Source organism: Orcinus orca, chromosome 9 (genome assembly GCF_937001465.1).
Source record: "Orcinus orca chromosome 9, mOrcOrc1.1, whole genome shotgun sequence".
NCBI lineage: Eukaryota > Metazoa > Chordata > Mammalia > Artiodactyla > Delphinidae > Orcinus > Orcinus orca.
In genome coordinates, this window is record NC_064567.1 from 66,597,466 (window position 1) to 66,617,285 (window position 19,820).

Sequence of the window (19,820 nt, forward strand, 5' to 3'; positions counted from 1 at the left end):
ATGGATAAAAATCGCAGCTAAAATTTGTACATTAGCATTCTCTTAGCTATAAACATTCTTTTGACAGTACAGTAAACCTGATTTTTCTCAAAGACTCACAAATTATAAGTGGAGGAGTAACCATCAAAATAAGTCTTTTCACCAAAAAATTACAAAAAGTGTTTTTAATATCTATTTAATAAATAACAGCAGGCAGACAGAATCAAATCCTACACATTTTCCCCACCATATCCACAGGTTTTGGTTTTCCTTTGAAATTAACAGCTAAACCCAGATAACTACTGAGATGCAAAATTATCAACCACAGCAAACACTATGCTTTTAAAAAGCCAACATTTACAAGAATCTAATAAAAACATAATATCCCTTTACAGGAATAGTTAAAAATAGCGGGTGAGTAACAAAAACGTATTTGTAACAGAATATGCTGGTATGACTGTCCCAAAGGCCAGACTTTTTTTTTCTTACTATCAGAAGACAAAGTTGCAATTCAATGATATATATCACTGCAAGAAAGGCGTAAAAATCGCTGATGGATAAGCAGCGTATGTTGGGAGATGGGAGCTGGGGAGGGAAAACTTCAGGAGGAGAAGAAACCAGAAGTTATACCTCACAAATACAGAAAATAGCTACATACCAACAATTTTGTAAAAAGAATAAGAACTGCTATTTCTGTTCTAACTCCTTAACATACTGAATAAATACTTCACACTTATGCCTGAACATATTCCAGAATTTTAACAAAAAACATATGACTCACATTTTCACAGAAGCTAATCTTAAGAAACTGAATAGACCAAATGAAGCAGCATGCTACTTAAATGGACAAAAGCTGAAGTCTACCTCTAACTTCAAGTTAGAGTCAAAGGAAAGCAGCTAACGAAAAACACAAGTTGGATCTGGGCAAGGAAAATATGACAAAGTATTGCCACACTCGTATCGTACATTTCCTTTTTTTCCTCCATTCACGGGGAATTCTGTGAAGTAGCAAACTACAGCTTCCTGAAAATTTGCGGCAAGCCATACCAACTCCAAAGTGGAAAATTAACAATAGAGGCCAACCTAAAAATAAATTAGTTTTTTCACTGCCATCTATAATAAACTATGCTTGGAATAATCACCTTTGGGGAATGAAAATGTTTCCCCACACTCTGTAATTAAAGAGGAAGGGGAAAGAGTAAGAAAGGAGAAGAGAAAGTATATACCAAAAGACCAATAAAAGGCTTTCAAGAAGATGAAGCATGTGGATTTTACTGGTAATAGCTGGAGCGCTTCTATCAGTTCATCACACATTAATAGACAAGATGCCATCAAGTCTCAGGACTTCGCCTTTATAAGGGAAGTATTTGCACTCTCAGCTATTTACCTACATTATTATCCAAAGTTGTTTCTCCTCTCTCTCCCTCTCTCTCTCTCTCTCTCTCTCTCTTTCTCTCTCTCTCGTTCTACTACATCGCAATACATATTATGAGAAAGAAACCCATGAAAATATTAATCACAGTCTTGATGTCACAGAATCACTAACCCTTATTTTGAATTTAAAATACTTTCTTAACTAACATTTCTTGGGCGGGGCTGGGGTGGGGAGTGCACAATTTTTAAACAGAGTTTGTCTGTCTTTTGTGCTTATTTTAAACCTTCAAATAAAGTAATAATCATTACTTAAGGAAAGGTGAGTGTTGAAATATTTTCCAAGTTTGGCTGCAAACAAGTAAAAACCCCCTTTTTCTTACAAACTAGGCGCCTGTCAGGTTTTCTTTTAAAGCTAGGGAAAAAGTGGAAAAATTACAACTGAAACAAATGTCAAGTTGAAAAGGGGTTAATATTTAATTAAAACCAGTTCTATCCACTGTAACAATGACCTGGAGCCAAACAAGGCGGAAGATGTATGAGTCATTCTTTCTGCCCGTGAATGAGACAGCTGATCTCCTCAGCAATTCCTCCAGACAAGCAGGCAGAGCTGGAGTTCCGCCTCCATTCACAAAAACACAGTCCAGCATGAGCCATGGGGCCCAACCGCAATCTTTTCATGTCACACCCTTCCAGAGAGCTAAAGCAAGTCAACTTGAACTTGCAGTATAAACATACCAGTTTTATTGCTCTGTCTCAAATACAGCTCAAATCCATTAAGGTACACGTTTAAATAAATGACAAAGTTAAATCCATATATATATTTACATATGTTTAACCCATCCTGCTTTATACGGTAATTTGTCACAGAAACTTAAATGTATAAAACTAAGAAGGAAAAAAGAAAAGAGGTAAAGATAGACGGATGGATGGATGGATGGATGGATGGATGGATGGATGGATGGATGGGTGGATGGAAGGAAGGAAGGAAAGAAGGAAGGGGGAAAAAAAGCCAAACCATTAAAGAAATACCTTATTTTTCTTGCTTATTATTCAAATGCTCTTTTTATCTTAAGATTATAATAGTTTATTGCTGAACTTAGTAGCATTTCACTCTCACAGGGTTAAGAAGCAATTTTCTCTAAAGAAATTTAAATTTTCTTTTAAATAAAAGTAAAACAACAAGAAAATCAACCTTCACACAGTCATATTTTGTTTAATCCTAAAATGAAGCTTCAGGCCATGGAAGAAAATAATCATGAGGCCGCTAAGCCTGGTTTTATACCACATCGCTTTTAACATTAAAATGATTGTACCAATGTATAAACATTAATTAATGCAGAAATATAAATACATTGAAACAGATGAAAAAAGGGGGGGCATTTTTCCCCATGAAAAAAACATCTTTAATATTGATAAAGGCATTCTTTCTGCATGCTCTAAAAGAAAGAAAACAGTAAGTTTTAGTTGTCTTTAGTCTCAAATCAACTTCAATTTCCTAACTAACCTATAGAGAGACTTGAAAACTTAAGCGTAGCTCAGAGCTGTTGTTATTATCCATATATTTTCTCTAATGCTACTGAGGTCTGACTTCTATTATTATTATCATTATTATTATTTTAATTACAATGTTGTGCACAGGTCAAAGGAAATAAAGTTATATTATGAAATTCAAGAAATTATACATTTTCTGTAACTGAATTAGAAAAGTTCAGCAATATTTCATTAACATGTATTAGGACCCTCTGGAAAACCGATATCTAGGCTACATCAAATCCGAATTCTATTTTTAACAAATTTTTCTATTTTGCAAATAGACCCTAGATGAAAATGCATTTATATACTTCCAATAAATGTTGAGAAACAGAATACATCTACTCTACCTGCTATCCTTTAATGAAGTCCAAACAAGAAGTCTTTGTTTCATAGTTTAGAGTATTTCCTGGTACAAGAAAAAGATGGAGAGTAGCTCCCCCCTCCCCCCATACAATGACTCTTGCTCAACTCTAAGAAATAGTATGGACTTCTGTAATTTAATGCCTAACTCTCAATTCCTTTTTTATTTAAACCACACAAAATAATGTAGTTTTTAAAGCTTTTTCTCCTTACTGCCTCACATTTAAAAAAAAATCGTGAGTACATACCCAATTTATGTTCCGTTTCTATTTAGTATGGACTTCTGTAATTTAATGCCTAACTCTCAATTCCTTTTTTATTTAAACCACACAAAATAATGTAGTTTTTAAAGCTTTTTCTCCTTACTGCCTCACATTTTAAAAAAAATCGTGAGTACATACCCAATTTATGTTCCGTTTCAAAAAGAAACAGTCTAGTTTTTAAAAAATAAAAATGAGTACATTATGACTACTGTGTATTATGGGTGGCATTATGTATATTGAGTAACAAGAGCACATATTATTTGATGAAATTCATAATAAATGATTTTGATTATAAATTTAGTATCAGCCACTAAAGTGAACTGAGGAGATAGAATGACATCTCTACTTTTCAGCAAACCTGACTATTAATAGAAGGTCACATAAAACAAAAGGAAAAAAGCTTATCGGCATGAGGGCATGAGGTAATAATAATCTTTAGTGTAGAAAGGTTATTCTTGGAGGCACAACTTTGACTACAGTGTCCTGGCAGCATGAAACTTGACTTACCACACAACTGAAAAACATTCTACCCTGATGGCAGCGAATCACTATCGACAATTTTCCTTAATATTACTGATGAAAAGAAACCTCAAGGACATCTAGACCAACATCAAAAATAACACTCAAAAGTTGCTATGTATTTATATTAGATACATATGAAATGTATTATTTTTCTTTAAGTTGTGTTAAAGGTAAACTTTAACAAGCAACTTTAAAAGAACGTGATCCTCTTTTAACTCAATTTTACATCCTTCTACTTCTGTCCCCCCCACACAAAAGGTTCCATTTTAACTATGAATTTCTAGGACGCCCTTCCTTAAAGCACCACTTAAAAAAAACAGGACGTTACCAGGATGTTGATAGAATTGATATTTGAACTCATTATTTCATGGGATCAAATAATTGGAATTGCCTTTCTGTCAGTGGCAATCCAATTCAAAAGTCAAAGAATCAATAAATAAAGAATTGTACACAGTAAAATGACAATATAAACTGGCTATGGCAAAATTTAAAATAAGCACATTCTTCACTTTTTTAACTGCTACTCTGGTCACTGAAAACATTACCTTTTCAATTTTCTTCAGAATAAGATGTGATTATTTTAAATTGTGGTGTATATGTTAAAAAACCTTAAAATTGCAGTGTTAGTACTTCAAAACTGATACTAATATAAAGTTATATTCTTCAAAAACATATTTTTGATCCCTGTTTAGAAATTTGGGGGAAGAATGGAAGCATATTTTTTGGAGAGGACTTTAGTGAATTGAAAATACTGGTTCCAACCCCACCCTCAAATAAGTCCTACCTTATCTATCCAAATTTTTCCTTGGACATAAAACACATTTCATAATCCATAATAATTTACCTCTGACCAATCCATGTTACACTTCGGGTCTACCTTATAAAAATTTTTACAGGAAAAAAATAAATTAAACCTGAAACAATATATTATTTCCCAAGTATTTAGGGACTTTGATAATTTTTTAAAAATTCATATGACACATTACAAGTACCTTGACTCTCCTGCCTAGTAACATTTTTAGACCTGTTTAACTTCCCAGTGGGATTCTTATGGGAGAAACTTGGTTAATTGCCAATGGTCTTTTTAAAAAGGGTCAAGATGACTTAAAATTCCATGGCCCCTTTCTTGGCGATAAAGAATTATGAAAAGAAATATGTAGACCGTTTATAGTCTGCCAGTTTGGCAATGTTTTAATTTCTGGATGACCAGAAGAACATAAATGAACAGATCTAGCTACAAATAAACTAGTATAATTTTGAGATCTCTTCTTAGCTAATATTGTTCAAGATGTGGGATAAGTTAACATGCTAATGCAAATAACATAATTATATAAAATTGCTAAAAATAAATGTGCAGTCCATTAACAGATAATTTTAAAAACCCACCTCTCTTCTTACTCTTAGATTTTTAAAAATAAAATTAATGTTATGCTTATATCATGACAGGATACATTAACGTAAAGTATTCTGAACAAATGTTTAAATTATCCTCAAATGCAATCTTACTCATGGTTTGTAAATAGGAGCCCACCTGGGTATTCGATAGAACACTCCGAGGATTAATTCCTGAACTTATTTAAGCTTATAAATTCTTTTCTAAGTAAAAGTCCATGTTCTTTCAAATACATCAATCATTTTCTAGGTTTATTTTATATAAAGCTAAATCTTCAGATCTGATTTACAGGTAAGTTAATTATCATGGGTAAGAATATTCAGTGTAGAGTTTTAAAATAAACTTGGATAAATTACCAAATCACTTATCTGAGGGACAAAGAAACAAAACAAGTCAAAAGTAAAACACTGCACTGAAACTGATTATAAAATGGTAAGAGTCTGTCACAGATTCCACATTTTTAAATTCCAGGAACAGAGTTGCTGTGCACATTCAAAATCTGCCAGCAAGTGCACTGACTTGGAATCAATGAGACTTAAACATCTTAAGAACCAACAAACCTTCCAGAACAATTAAAATAGATATCTGAAGGTATTCTGGATAAGCGAATAAATTCCCTCATAAACATAGTGTTCTCACAACATTTAACTTTGCAAAACTAACAGATAAAATTCATGCAAGAGCCTCTGTGCAGATTTTTCTTGAGAAAGTTACATTTGAATATATGGCTTATGTTGCAATAATAAGTAATCTATTGCAATAAGTTTCATTTACAGTGACAAGCAAAATGACCTTTAAATGTAACTAAAACTTTCATTAATACTTACCTTTCATTAACATACAAATACAATCACCCTTGCAAAGGGATACTGGAAAAGCTATTTAACTGAAAAGCTTTATAAAGATTGCAGAAGCCCTTTGGAAGAACTAGAATATCAGCAAAACAAAGAAACTTATTTTACATGCTAACAGCAACTTGATCAACTGCAAGCAAGACCACTAGAAAAAACACAGCAGTCTGCCTCAAAGTAGCAACAGCATTGCTTAGGTTCCTTTTAAAGAGACCCTCTCTCTTCTTTGAACCATCTTAAAAATCTGTTCCAAAAACTGCATGATTCCCATGTAATGCAAAGACAGAAATAACACAACTATACTCAATACCTAACTATCTATAATTTTCTCTTTGTATTTCCCACAAAACACATCGTAGGATAAAATTATTATTTCACATTTAGTGTACCAAATCCAAAAGAAAAATTTCAAATTATAGACGCCAGCAAAAGTCCCTCAACATTAGACATTTCTCAAGTTGTATAAAGCTGTACTGAAGCAATATCTCCTCGTTCCTATAAAATAAAGTTTCACCAAAAAAGATACAATAGACTGCAACACAAAATTTTATCAAAATAAAAGTAATGCCTTTAAATATCTCCTTGCTATATTAAATAAATCCTAATAAAAGTGTTATAATAGCAAAGATCAATTTCAACAAACATCACATCATAGTAACAAACAGAAAACATTTTTAAAATCCTCCAATCCCCCCAAGATTTATTTTAAAGCCATGGATTTCCTTAGCATTGGATACACACCTAACGTTCTGTGTTGTGAACAAGGTGGAAAGAAGACACTTGCACTTAAATCTTGAAGCATCCCGTCCTGATGAACCCAGAGAAACTAATTTCTGCCATCAGAAAAGTCCTCCGCCAGAACACCAAATAATGATATGCGCTGCTCTAAAGGAAACAGCAAGCCGAGTTCTGGCTCTAGGAGGTCTCTCGAGGTACAATAATATAAACCTGATCAATTGCAATTAAAATCTGAACAGAGGCTTAGAACTTGAAGTCTTGGTGCATTAGTTCTTGCCAAAAGCAGATGTGATTGTGAGCTGGAAGCAATTTCTCCTGGTAATTTGTGATGACACTGGGTAGTGCAGTCCCAGATTCCCCGAAGACAAACTCATCAGAGGCTCTAATGTATGCATGACACATGAGGTGGCTCTTTTAGAGCTCAATTAATTGGGCTGAACATTAAGACAGCAAGTTCAGGACTTTTTTTCCCTCCCCTTCTAGAGTTGCTTTTCCCCTCCTTTGAAAGCAATTTTTTGCCTTACCTTCTGCAAGCCATGTTTCCTGTAATTGACTTAGATCTTGAAAGAGTTCTAAAAAACAAGTCAAAGACATAAACAAAAGATTTGCAAACCTTTAGCCTACATTAAATGGAAATGTTTGTCATGAAATTAGTACTACAGATCAATTTAATTTGGGGAGGGGTGTCAATATAAAAAGAAATCAGGATTTATAACTTAATTATATCAATAATCCTGCCCATTTTGATGCCTATTAAGCAATACTTCTCAATATCTTTTTTTCCCCCTTTTTAACAGTTAGCTTAATAAATAAGCTTAGGGACCTCAAACAACACGCATACACTAGAACTCAAAAAGGCTGAGGTAAAGGCATGTCTATCCACAGAAACCTTTCTTAAATATATTCAACTCTTGCTAAAACAGTAGTAGGGGAAAAATCAGAACGACTGAGAAACGTTTTATATAAAACATGTAACAGTACATTGTATAATTCTCAAAGTACTATATGTTTTGAAGTTCAACGCCTCAAAACTAAAAGGGACAACTTTTAAATACAAGATTTTGGAAGAAAATTTCTACAGGAATAGGTTTACAAAAGTCAGAGAGATAATTCTCTGGTACCTGATTATTATCAAGTCCAAAACTGTGTATTCTGTCATAGTGGGGAGGGAGAGGCACGTGTAACTTATTTATACTTATATGAAGATTTGAGGACGTTTCAGAATCCAATATACCTAACCTAAATGGCAAACTGAACTTTGGTAATTAAATCTAAGTATGGTAAGTTTATTATGAATGCCTGCATAGGGCTGGAATAATTTATAATATATTGACCTCCTACCAACAGTTCATAAAAAGAATCTGTGACCCAATTTCCCAAATAGGTATTATAATTACTAATTAGGCCTTGATTATGATTCATTGAACATTTTAAGGCCTCACCATGTGGTCATCAAAATCATCAATGAAAAGTTTGATAACAGTATATGGTTTTAGTGTAAGGGGATGGGAAATCAAACAATCACTTACGTTGCTCAACTTCTAACACAGGAGAAAAGAGAAATTAAGCAGTGTGCACAGCTGCCTAATTTGTCCCACTGTGTTGGATATTTCAAAATTGTTACCTTAGTGTATGGGATTACTTGTATGCCATATGGACAAAGGTATTTAAACACAAAAGAATGATTAAAAGAAGGTTGTCACTGTTTTTATTTCCTTCTTGCATTAGTTTGTGACAGAGCCATAAAATATCTCTCAACGCAAACTGTCACATCATGTTAATTGCTCCAAATAAAAGTCTTGGTGAAATGCAGTAATTTGAAAGTGTATTATTCTTAAGGTAGGACTGAAGTGCTTCTCTTCTTTATAAGGGTGGGAAGTATAGGTAAAGAGGGGGGATTCAGCCCAAAATCAAACCTCACCTTCTGAATCATGAGCCAGATCTCTGTTAATGAATTTTCTTTTCCTGACATTTGTTGGTTTCTCGTTACAATTTCTCCCACGCTGATTCTACAAAGGGAAAGATAAAATCCTTTAAAAGAATGTAAACCTCACATGGCACACACACACAGAAACACACATGCATACAAAAGTCTACTGGATCTTCTCCCTAAATAGAAAAATAAAAGTCCATCGTATCAATTCCAATAATCATTTTCTGTGTTCATTTGACAGTGAAAGCTTATGCTGAGAACTCAACAGCCAGGGAGAGTTGCTCCCCTGTGCCGATGGTAATACACTATTTATCAGTCATATATTCATGGTATCTCAACATCAAAACAACATTAAGCAATTACACTTAAAGTCGTTTTAGGCTGGATCAACGCTAGATTAAAACACAGTGAATTTTATTCTCCCTGAAACACCCCTAAAAAAAGAACAAAAACAGAGTGGTGAAATGAAAAATGTAAGAGAGACAATGAAAAAAAAAGAAAAAAATAAACACCCCATATAAACAAAAAGTGTCAGCATTTGTCTCAACTTCATTCTTTTCAATGTGGCAGACAAACCCAGCCAAAAACTTTGAGAGCAGCAGCTGCTGCTGCCCCCCATCTCCTCTTCCACTCATCTTGAGCACTTTAATCAGAAAAAGGAGTCTTAAAAACAAAACTATGCCTTATCCAAATCACTGAAAGGTAAGCTCATTTTGAAGATTGGGCTTCTAGAAGCAGAGTCGCCCTACAGTGGCAACAAAGCAGATAAAGTATCTGCAATCCCAGCCCCCTTGCCCCCTCCCTCCTCATTCTCTCCCTCCTCTCCACCCCACCCCCTCCGTCGGAGTCAAGTTTATAAACAGCAACTTTCGAACTGATCACTCACATTGGTGACCATGTAAGGCACTTGCTGGTCATAAAATCCATCCATTCTGCTGCTCTTCGCAAATCTCAGCTCAGTATTTTATATTTTGAGCATTTAGCTGGAGATTTCCTCGGGATCTGGACTTCTATCAACCTAGAGGGGAACAAGATGGCTTTTAGGCTACAAAAAAAAAAAAAAAAATCATGAATGAAGCTCTTGAATTTGCATAGCTAATTACCCTCCAACAGTCCCATTCACAAAAATAACCCTCCCTACACCGCCTCCTTCACCTGGATCCAAAGAGAGACAAGAGAGTTCACAATTTACATATTTTCGGCAGTAGCAAAAATCCGAACCAGAGGCGATGTATTTATTTACACTCTCGATGTTTCCCTGCGCGGTCGGTGTACCCCGGGCAGCTCTGATTCGCAAACGTGTGCAAAACTAGCAATGGCGATCAACGAGACTTGCTTTGCACCTAACGGGACTAAAGAGACGGAGACACCTCTTTCATAAGGATAGTTTTTGCAACCCACAACCATGCAATTATCTGGAGAGACATAAAAAGTTGTTGGAAAGACCCACCTGAAGGCCACGCTAGGCGAACGGCTGCAAAAAATTCCCTCCAATTTTAATAAAAACATTAATTATTGCCCAGCACTTCCCCCTTGGAAGCCGAAAGCGCCTCTGACAGAGCTCAATTCGGTGGTTTTTCCTCTACTTCTCCTCCAGGGGCCTCCAATCCAAACTGATGGATCGCTGCCTCCCATTGGCTCCGCGTCTCTTTCACAAGATCGGATTTCGGGCTGTCAATCAGGAGGCTTGCTGCCCCTGCTCGTGAATCTCCCGCGCCCCTCTGCCCATACCCGTGCTCCGCCGGCTGGCGCGGTGACCACAGCCTGGAAACGCCACAGAGCAGATCGACTGCCGTCCTAACCCGCTGCATATTGTTAAGGCGCCCGGGGACACCGAAGCCATGTGTTTCGAGTCGCCAGTTCCCCTTACTGGTGTGTTTGGTCCACTAATTGGGCTGATTTCCTAAAGCACGTTCGTTCGGGTCAGATATATACTCTGAAGTGCGATCCACCAAGACCGTGCCTCCTTAGTCTCCCACCACCCCTCCCTCAAGATCTCCAGCCCCTCTACTTTGAACCTGATAAGGAGCCCACCTCACACTATAGCCTCGTTCCCACTAAGTTTTGGGCCCAGGTTCTCTTCCCATTTTTCAACACCCACCATAACCATTATGGCGCATCAAAAACATTATTTTTTTAACGTCATCCTCAAGTAAATCTTTCATGGGACAGTAAAATCTATGGGGAAAGCACCTGGGAGAAGCAGAGGAATTGCTTCAGGAGTGGTTGCGTTGGAAGGGAGAACTACAGAGCGATCTAGGTGAGGTAAAGTATTAAAATAAAATTTGTCCCACGTGTGCACTGGGACAAGGTGTTTCCAGTCCCTGGTGGAGGTGGGGAGGAGCAGGGATAGGTTAGGGGTGGCTCGGATATCCTAGGGACCCGCACGTTTCCTGAGCTTTTGTTATGTATACACGGAGGCGGAGGGTATCACTTACTGTACTTGACGCTTTCACTTCCTCTCCAGCTTTTAAACAGCCAGAGCCGGGAGTTGGGGGAGAGAGGCGAGGGGGGTCGGGTTTCAAGGACAATGACTAGGACGTTAAAAAGTGAGGGCTGCAATTCTGAAACCACTTGCCCTGACCCTCCTACGGGGCTTAGAGCTGTAAAGAGTCACTTCAGAAGCCTCGGCCCAACCGCGGATGAGAGGCCTCGGGGATGGGACCAGGGACTCAATGGTGTTGAAATTCATTTGTGACCCTGGTGGCGACCAGAGCTAGAGACCAAAGGATGTTTCCGGCAGCTGTTCAGCCCTTTGAGAAACGTGCTGCAGTTCCTAATTTCTAATTGAAAGTTTCCTTCCTTAAATGGAACGTTATGGAGCCGTATTAAACCGGAGTGTGAGCACACAAGGCTCAATTCCGGACCCATGGAGGTCATGGGTCAAAAAATTTTTTAATATTAAAAAAAAAACTTATTACTGGGGAAACACCCAGTAACTGTGGACAGCAAGGACACACACCGTTCGTTCCCTGAAAGTAGTAAATCAGAGTTAGCCCGTCCTAAGGCGCGCACCTACAAGCATTTTGAGCGGGAACTGCACATTTACCCGAGCCGGGGAGGGGTTCGGGCGCAGCCGGGCCTCGAGGCTGGCATCGTGAGGCTCCAGGGTACTTTCTGAGGGTGCAGTCAGGCGGCAAGTGTGTCCTGCCGCCCAACACTCCCGGGATAACCCAGCCCCCGTAACCTGACCAACAGTTTCCAAAGACCTTCTCTGCGGCTGGAGCCTGACGGGTAACGATGGTAACCGGGAGGGGGCGGAGCTTCAGACTCAGCCCCCGCGAGGTTCTCTCGGTAGCCAATAATTTACCGTCTGTTCCCAGCCCATTGTTGTTTATTGCTGACCCCGCAGCGCTCCGCTAGGAGATTGGCCGCTTTAGGAAAAGAGGCGGAGCCTCTCCCGCCCTGCAGCCACCTTTCGGCTCCATTCACAAAATTCCGGCCTTTCTTGGTCACGTGGTTGGGGGCGTGACGGGGTAGGGGAAATGACCCAACAAAGGCCCAAGTTTTCCAAACCACAAAACTTTTCTGCCTCGCTACCCCTTCTCTGTTCCGTCAACGAACAAATACTAGAATATGAGGAAAAGGAGGCTTGGGTCTGGGAGCAACAAAGAGGGGGGAAAAAAATAATTCCGAAATTAAAGGAAGACTCACAGGGAGATAATTACGGGGTACATACACTGCATATGAGAAAAGCTGCGAAAGAGAATAAAGGAGTGGGGAGAAAGCCTTAAGGACAAGCTAGGAACTTAGGCTTGCTGTTTCAAGTCATTGCTTTTAGACTGTCAAAGAGTAAATGGATTTCGGTTTTCTCACAACATTCTAATTTTCATTCCCACCTTAGATTTATCCCATAGTTTGTTAACTTTTTAAAGCTTCTTTTAGGCACACTGCAGGTTTTCACTGGCTGACAGTTTTAGTTTCCATTTGCCAAGACTTCACTCTTTCACCGGCCCCCAAAAGCACTACCCCTACTTCCCACCTACGCTGGACTGACCAAGAGAAGCTGAGCCTTAATCCTCGGATTTGACTACGTATTGCAGGGGCTCCATATTTTCCCTTTGTATTCTTTAAACGAACTCAGCTTTTCTAACTATTTGATCTTAACAGTAACTGAATATGATAATATGTGAATAAGCAGACAAGCCAGTCTCACTACAGCTCAGTTTTGTTGAAACAGCACACAGTTTTGAGATTAATGTTTCCCTCTAGCAAGTGGACTATCGGACCACGCTCCCTCCTCCCTCCCACTTTCTCTTCTGCCCTTTCTCTTTTTGTGCCGTGATACTTAGTGAGACGCTAGCTTTTAGTTTGGCTTCTGTTTATCTTCTCTGCTTGGCGCTGGGAAGAACCAGTAGACCTAGTGGCTGAAGGCATTGGAAGGGCTAAAAATTCGTTTTTCAGAAATTGTTACCATTGTGGAAAATGTCTACAGAGGCAGCTGTTGTATCCACAGAGAGGAACGTCAAAAGTTGCACAAAGTTTCCACTACTTTTGAAAGTGAGTCTTTAAAAATCAGCTTAGTAAACGCCAGTCCTTCTTGAATGGAAAATTTCATTTTGGCAGGATTTCAGGCATAGAATGGCAGAGCAGAGGCCAAGAGGCTTTGACATTTATTTACTTGTATTTTGAAATTCCATTTGGGTTTTGAAATTAGAGCTCTTGAGAGAAAGCCCACCTCCCCCCCTCCGCCCCCCATAAAAATCCATTTCTGAGTTTGGAAAGTTTTTAACTTGCATAAAAAGCTATTTAAATCTTTATAGTTCCTTTGCTGTTATTTAATAAAATAAAATTCATTAGTGGCTTTTCTGCAGTTAACTTATGATAGCATTATACTGAAAATGCCTGATGTTAAAGCACATTTCTAAAAGCAGCAGAAACAAACTAAAATGGTACTACTGATAGTTTGAAATGGTTAATATGATTAAAATTAAATGAAATTTGTTCAAATTGGGTTGATTATTAAGTAAAATAGTGACCTGTATAATTTTTTGAATTCTTTATAAGCAAACTGTTAATGGCCTAGTTTGCACAGAGCTACATCAAATAGATAAGGAAAAGACAGACCATTAAATAGACAAGTGGGCATAGGAATGAACAGGTGAATATAATTTTAAAGGAAAACTTAGAAACCTGCCAGAATAGTGAAAGATAATGAGTGGCTATAGTGGGCTCCCTGTGGGAAGAGAAGCAGGGATTTGAGAGGAGGGTAGACCCTAGGAAGAAGGTAAGGGTATCAAGAAAGTTGACACTGTGTACAAGGTGTTAGCTCCCACTCTAACCCTGCCATTCTCAGCAGGGGAATATCTCCAATATTCCCTTGTAGAGGAAATGTGTTTTTAAAAATTGTTAACTGCACTGGAAGTCAGGACATTATTCATTAAAAAAATTAAAAACATCTTTATCCCATCAAATTGGAAAAAAATTCTAATGTCCAGGGATGTTAGTGTTGGGATAAGGGCACTCACATGTATTGCTGGTTGGAATGTGACTTTCTGCAACCTTTATAAAGCAAGTATCTACTAGACCCTAAAATGTCTAAAGTAAGTATGAAGTCAGTATCTACTAGACCCTAAAATGTACAGTATCTATTAGACCTTAGTTAGACCCAATAATCCTGATTTGGGAAATCTGTTCTATAAAAATAAAAGCAATGTGCATAAGGACAGTTACTGAAGTATTATGTATAGAGGGGGAAATTTAGAAGCAACTTCAATACCCACCAATAAGGACATGGTTTTTAACATAGTATGATCATTTCATACTTTGGAATTCAATTATGGTGCTTATATAGCTGTTAAAAAGTATGCTGTGTTCTTGGTTCTCAAACTTGAGATTACTTAAGAAACTCCTTGTTAAAACTTCAGATTCCTGGATGGACCCACAGAGTTTCCGATTCAGTAGACCTGAACTTGGGCCCAGCAAGCACATCACATGAAAATCCTGTTGCAGAGGATTTTGTTGTAGTTGGCCTCTGAATCTTTCTGGGGAAACCCTGGGTTGGACCTCTACCAGAAATCCAAAGGGAGACCTGCAAGGTTTACTAGTTTGGACATGTTTTGCTTGACCCACATAATGTTGACATGCTTGGAAATTTCATCATCAACACGTAAAATTTCGATTTCCACTATTGCTTGACAAATCAGAGAATATGATAACACTGAGACTATATTCCCAAATAGCAACCACCAGCTGGAGCTTGTGAAGCTCTTGTGAAGGAGCATGGGTTTCAGTTTTGCCATGGCCCACACTCTTCCCTAATCCCTGTTTTTCTTATTTATGTTATGTTATTTATGTTACCCACCTGACCCCTGTAAGCATTTGCATGTGTCAATCCCGGATTACACGTGGCATAGCATGTTAATAAAAGCAAGGGACAGAATATAGAGTATCATATATTCTGTTTTTGTTCAAAAGAAAAAATAGTGTGCGTAAAGGTGCCTGTATACACATATAGGAGACATATGTGTATATATACCTATACACCAGTGTTTGTCAACAATTTTTCATTACTGCCTCCCCAAAGAGGCTTTGTGGACATTCTTTATTTCTAATTGCCCCCCTCCCGTTCAATTTTAATACTACAGATATACTATATATTTGTTTATATCCTTAATCCTTTGGAAGGTCACAAATTAGTGTAATATCTAACATTTATCCCTCCAAGAACCAATTTTCAACACTTGGGGGCAATATCACCCCCATTGAGAATGTATAATATATACCTTTACTTTTCTCTTTCTATAGGTACTATATTTAGCTAACAATATTGATTTTTATCATCCCAAAGAATACACATCCATCTCTTATTATTAGTTACAGGTACCTCTAGTAGGTCTGATTGGAGGTGTGAGGTAAAAGATAATCATAGGGGGCTTCCCTGGTGGCGCAGTGGTTAAGAATCTGCCTGCCAATGCAAGGGACATGGGTTCGAGCCCTGGCCTGGGAAGATCCCACATGCCGTGGAGCAACCAAGCCCGTGTGCCACAACTATTGAGCCTGTGCTCTAGAGCCCGCAAGCCACAACTACTGACCCCACGTGCCACAACTACTGAAGCCTGCATGCCTACAGCCTGTGCTCCGCAACAAGAGAAGCCCGCGCACCACAATGAAGAGTAGCTGCCACTCGCGGCAACTAGAGAAAGCCTGCACACAGCAACAAAGACCCAACACAGCCAAAAAAAAAAAAAAAAAAAAAAACCAAACAAAGAAATTTATAAAAAAAGATAATCATATTTTTCTTTTAGCACGTGGAATGGTTTGTTACAACATGCATGTATCAGTCATTTTTTAATCCATTTAAGGGGTGAACACATTAGTAATTTAGAGTTAATTTTGTAAGAACCATAGAAATTTTCATTTATAGAATAACAATATATCTAGATAGTCATGGATCTTAACTTTGAGTGATTTATAAATTTTAGAATAAATAATGAACAAGGAACAAAACAAATCTTTTACCTTTCTTTGGAAAGAGGACTACTTGCATTTGAAGGCATGGCACTGGTAACATTAAACAGTAAGACATCAGCGGAGTTCACCAATCTCTACCCTTGTAGTTGTTTTCTGGACCACTGTGAGAGATGCAGGTTTGGTAGAGGTGCTTTCCTCACGTAAAAGGGAAAAAATGATTCTAAAAGTCCACTTTAGAAATGGAATTTTATTCTCCTGGGACACAACTTGATTTAGAACAATCTAAATCACCAGCAATAAAGTTAATCTTTTATGTGTATTACACATTGGGAGGACTATTTCCAGGCTGGCTTCCCAAAGTACCTCCTCTGGGTGGTCCTCCTGGAAATAGTTTGTTTTCTCCAGTTCTGAATCCCGAGGTAGCTTTAGGAGAATTTCTTCTTCTGGCCTCTCAGAGCTGGCATTTTTTCATAGCTCTAAATTCTGTGTAAATGTTAATAACTGTCCTTCATTCAGTACTTAGGACCTGATTACAAGTACCTTAGCCACTGGCATATAGAAGGTGTTTAATGCTTGTTGTAGGATGAATGAATCAGTGAATGGATAGCCTACTACTGAACTGCCTCACTCTACAAATATAAACACATTTCAAATATTAACTAAGCAATGTTGTAGGCAGACTGTACTGAAAACAAATAAAAATTTGCTGGACAACTGAAAAGGGCCGATTTACCTGAGTACAAATGGCTTTTTGATAAAAGTTTGTTCTTGATTTATTATCGAAAAGAAAATTAAAAGCTGCCTTGAGCTAAATATATTTCTCCTATGTATAGGTTTCTTTCATTTTTTTTTGACACAGAGAAACATTCTTTGTGATTTCTCAGGATCTGATATTTGTGACTGACAGCAAAGTATCTGAAGTATATAATTCAGAATCATAACTTGTACCAATGTAACCTTTCTTTCTTTTTTAAATGTATTAAATGAAGGGTTTGTAATAGATACCCTTGGGATCCCTTATGAAAGAAGTCTCCTATCTTATTTTTAGTCAATGACTGTGATAAAGTCACTCAGAGGAAAAAAAACAGTGGTGTAGTGGAAAGAGGATTTTGTATCAGATGGTCATAGATCTGAATGCCGGTCCAACACAGGCTAAATTATGTCATGTCTCTGAGTCTCAGTTTCCACAGCTATATAATGGATATAAAACCTCTTTTCCAAAATTGCTGAGGAAGAAATGAGCTAATGTATTTAAATTGCCTCGCAGAGTTGGTACTCATAGAAGTTGCCTTTCTTGTCCTGTGTGTTAGAGATTTTCTCTGACATAAGACAAAAGATTTCTCCTCTCTGGGTCAGTCCTCCTTGGCCTAATGTCACAGATCTATCCCTGTGACCTTCCAGATGACTTTTAGAACTGTCCTTAATACCTAAGAACAGTCAGCCTGACTTTCTGTTATGGACTTCCTGTCCATGTTTAAAATAATTTTCTAGCTTCCTATCAATGTGGAGGTCAATTCCTGGTCTCCAATACTTATCCTGCTCAGGCAGGGGACTGACACATCAGATTCCTCTCCCTGGTCTCTAGTGATCAGCCAACGTGACGCCTGACACCACATGCCAATTATCTTGCAGTTAAGATCTCCTTGCTGAGTTCAAAACTCTAGCACAGTAGCTGAAGGAGAGAGAAAATGCTGCTTGACGGCAGTGCACAACAGAGGAATTAGTCTCAAGAAAGTAAAACAGAAAAGTTGTCCAAACAGAGCAGTTTCTGCAAAGGGGGCAAGAGAAGAGCCTCGTGTCCCTCACTTCCTTAATACCTAGAGAGTCTTCCCTGAATGAGGGTCACCAATGATCCTTAAGTCAGTTTCTTGGTATTTGAAGAACAATGTGTCTTTGAACTTTGTAATAGTGATTTCACTTCTTTGTGATCTTCCTGAATTCTCTTTTATATTTAAAATGTTCCTTTTGTCCTGAATTTCTTCTCAAGTTTAAAAATAGCCCTTTGACTACAGGCATTTCATGTGAGCACATCAAAGAAAGCTACAAATCTTCTTTGTATCTGTCTGACACACTCTAAATACAACTCAGGTTTTTATTCTTGGTTCACTTTTATATGCTAAATTGAAATTACTCCCTATTTCTCTTGTGTCAAATAATATCAATGCTCATAAGTTTATCAAATATATCTTGGAACAACATAGTCCACCCAGAAAAATAAGTTATTTATGATGAGAGTCTTACCTTTGTTAGGAAAGATTTGTATCTGACACTCTTGACATCATTTGAGTCCATAAAGGAAGGCATTATCAGAAAGGCATTCAGGAAGCAGGTATGTATATGGATGAGACCTAAAAATAATTTTGCATTCAGAGTTAAAACAAAGATATTCTTTCCTATACATATACATATTCTCACACCCACTCCTACTGAAATATCAGAATTTTTAAAATAATAAGTGTTATCAGTTAAAACAGAGGAAAAGGCCATGACATTCATTACAAATAGCTCTTGTTATGTGACTCATTCGTGACGTAATGTGAGATATCCGTGCTTGGTTTCTAGATAATTCAGTCTTATAGCTCAAAGGGGCATCAGTAGCTTATCAAGTTTGTTATCAATGCCATCACTACTCTTCTTATTTTCCAACACACAGAGCCATACTTATTTAGAGCTTATCAATTCTTACTTAAGCCTTCCATATCTGATCACTGATCAAGAACATTCTAGGTCACTGTCTCTCAAATTATCTGCAGTGAAAAACCAGCGTTAGTTATCCATCACTGAGTTACAAACTATCTCCAAATTTAATGGCTTAAGTTACTCCACATTTATTATCTCACTATTTCTGTGAATCAGGAATCTAAGAAAAACCTAGCTGGGTATTTCTGGCTCAGGGTCTCTCCCGAGGCTGTAGTCAAGCTGTGATCTGGAGCTAGGAAATCTGCTGCCAGGCTCACTCATGTGGTGGCTGGTGCTCTCAGTTTCTTGTGACTATTGGCCACATAGCTCAGTTTTTCACCATGTGTGTTTCTCCATAGGGCTGCTGATGACAAGGCTTTCAAGTACCAATAATCCAAGAGAGACAGCTCAAGATGGAAATCAGTCTTTTACAACCTAATCTCGGAAGTGACAAACCATCAGTTCTACCATAGACTATTGGTCATACAGACTAATACAATGTGAGAGATGGCACAAAGGTGTGAATATCAGGAAGCTGGGATCACTGGTGGCAATCTTAGAGGCTGACTATAAGAACTTTTTTCTTTTCAAATGTCCAGTCTATCACAGATTGAACACAGATTTACTTGCCATTTTAATGTATGCCAAGTGGCTTCCACAATTAGACCCAAGGCTCCAAGAGAACAGGGACTTCATGTTACTCATGGCTGTATTCCTATCACCTCAGTCATCTCTGAGGGATGACTGTTAAAGGACTTATTAAACACATCCTCTTGTTAAAG

General features: G+C 37.8%; 1 protein-coding gene and 1 long non-coding RNA gene across 13 annotated transcripts in view; one reads left to right on the forward strand and one right to left on the reverse strand.

Annotated features, from left to right (window-relative positions):
- Window positions 1–12,135, reverse strand: part of ETV1 (ETS variant transcription factor 1) — a 96,693-nt gene extending 84,558 nt beyond the window's left edge. Inside the window, exons 1-5 of one of the 12 annotated variants that reach the window (XM_033400085.2) lie at window positions 10,397–10,752; window positions 10,139–10,298; window positions 9,833–9,964; window positions 8,935–9,022; window positions 7,538–7,585 (exon numbers count right to left, since the gene is read on the reverse strand). In XM_033400085.2, the coding sequence (XP_033255976.1) occupies window positions 7,538–7,585; window positions 8,935–9,022; window positions 9,833–9,877 (181 nt within the window). In that variant the 5' untranslated portion in view covers window positions 9,878–9,964; window positions 10,139–10,298; window positions 10,397–10,752. Of the gene's footprint in view, window positions 1–7,016; window positions 7,428–7,537; window positions 7,586–8,934; window positions 9,023–9,458; window positions 9,688–9,832; window positions 9,992–10,101; window positions 10,299–10,396; window positions 10,753–11,995 lie in introns of those variants that run through there. The other 11 variants (XM_033400078.2, XM_033400081.2, XM_033400104.2 and 8 more) reach the window with 11 other exon arrangements.
- LOC125965407 (uncharacterized) lies at window positions 11,148–19,410 on the forward strand. Its single transcript, XR_007479243.1, has 3 exons — window positions 11,148–11,206; window positions 18,610–18,688; window positions 19,398–19,410. It is a non-coding gene; the product is annotated as an uncharacterized LOC125965407 (long non-coding RNA).
- The last annotated feature ends 410 nt before the right edge of the window (window positions 19,411–19,820 follow it).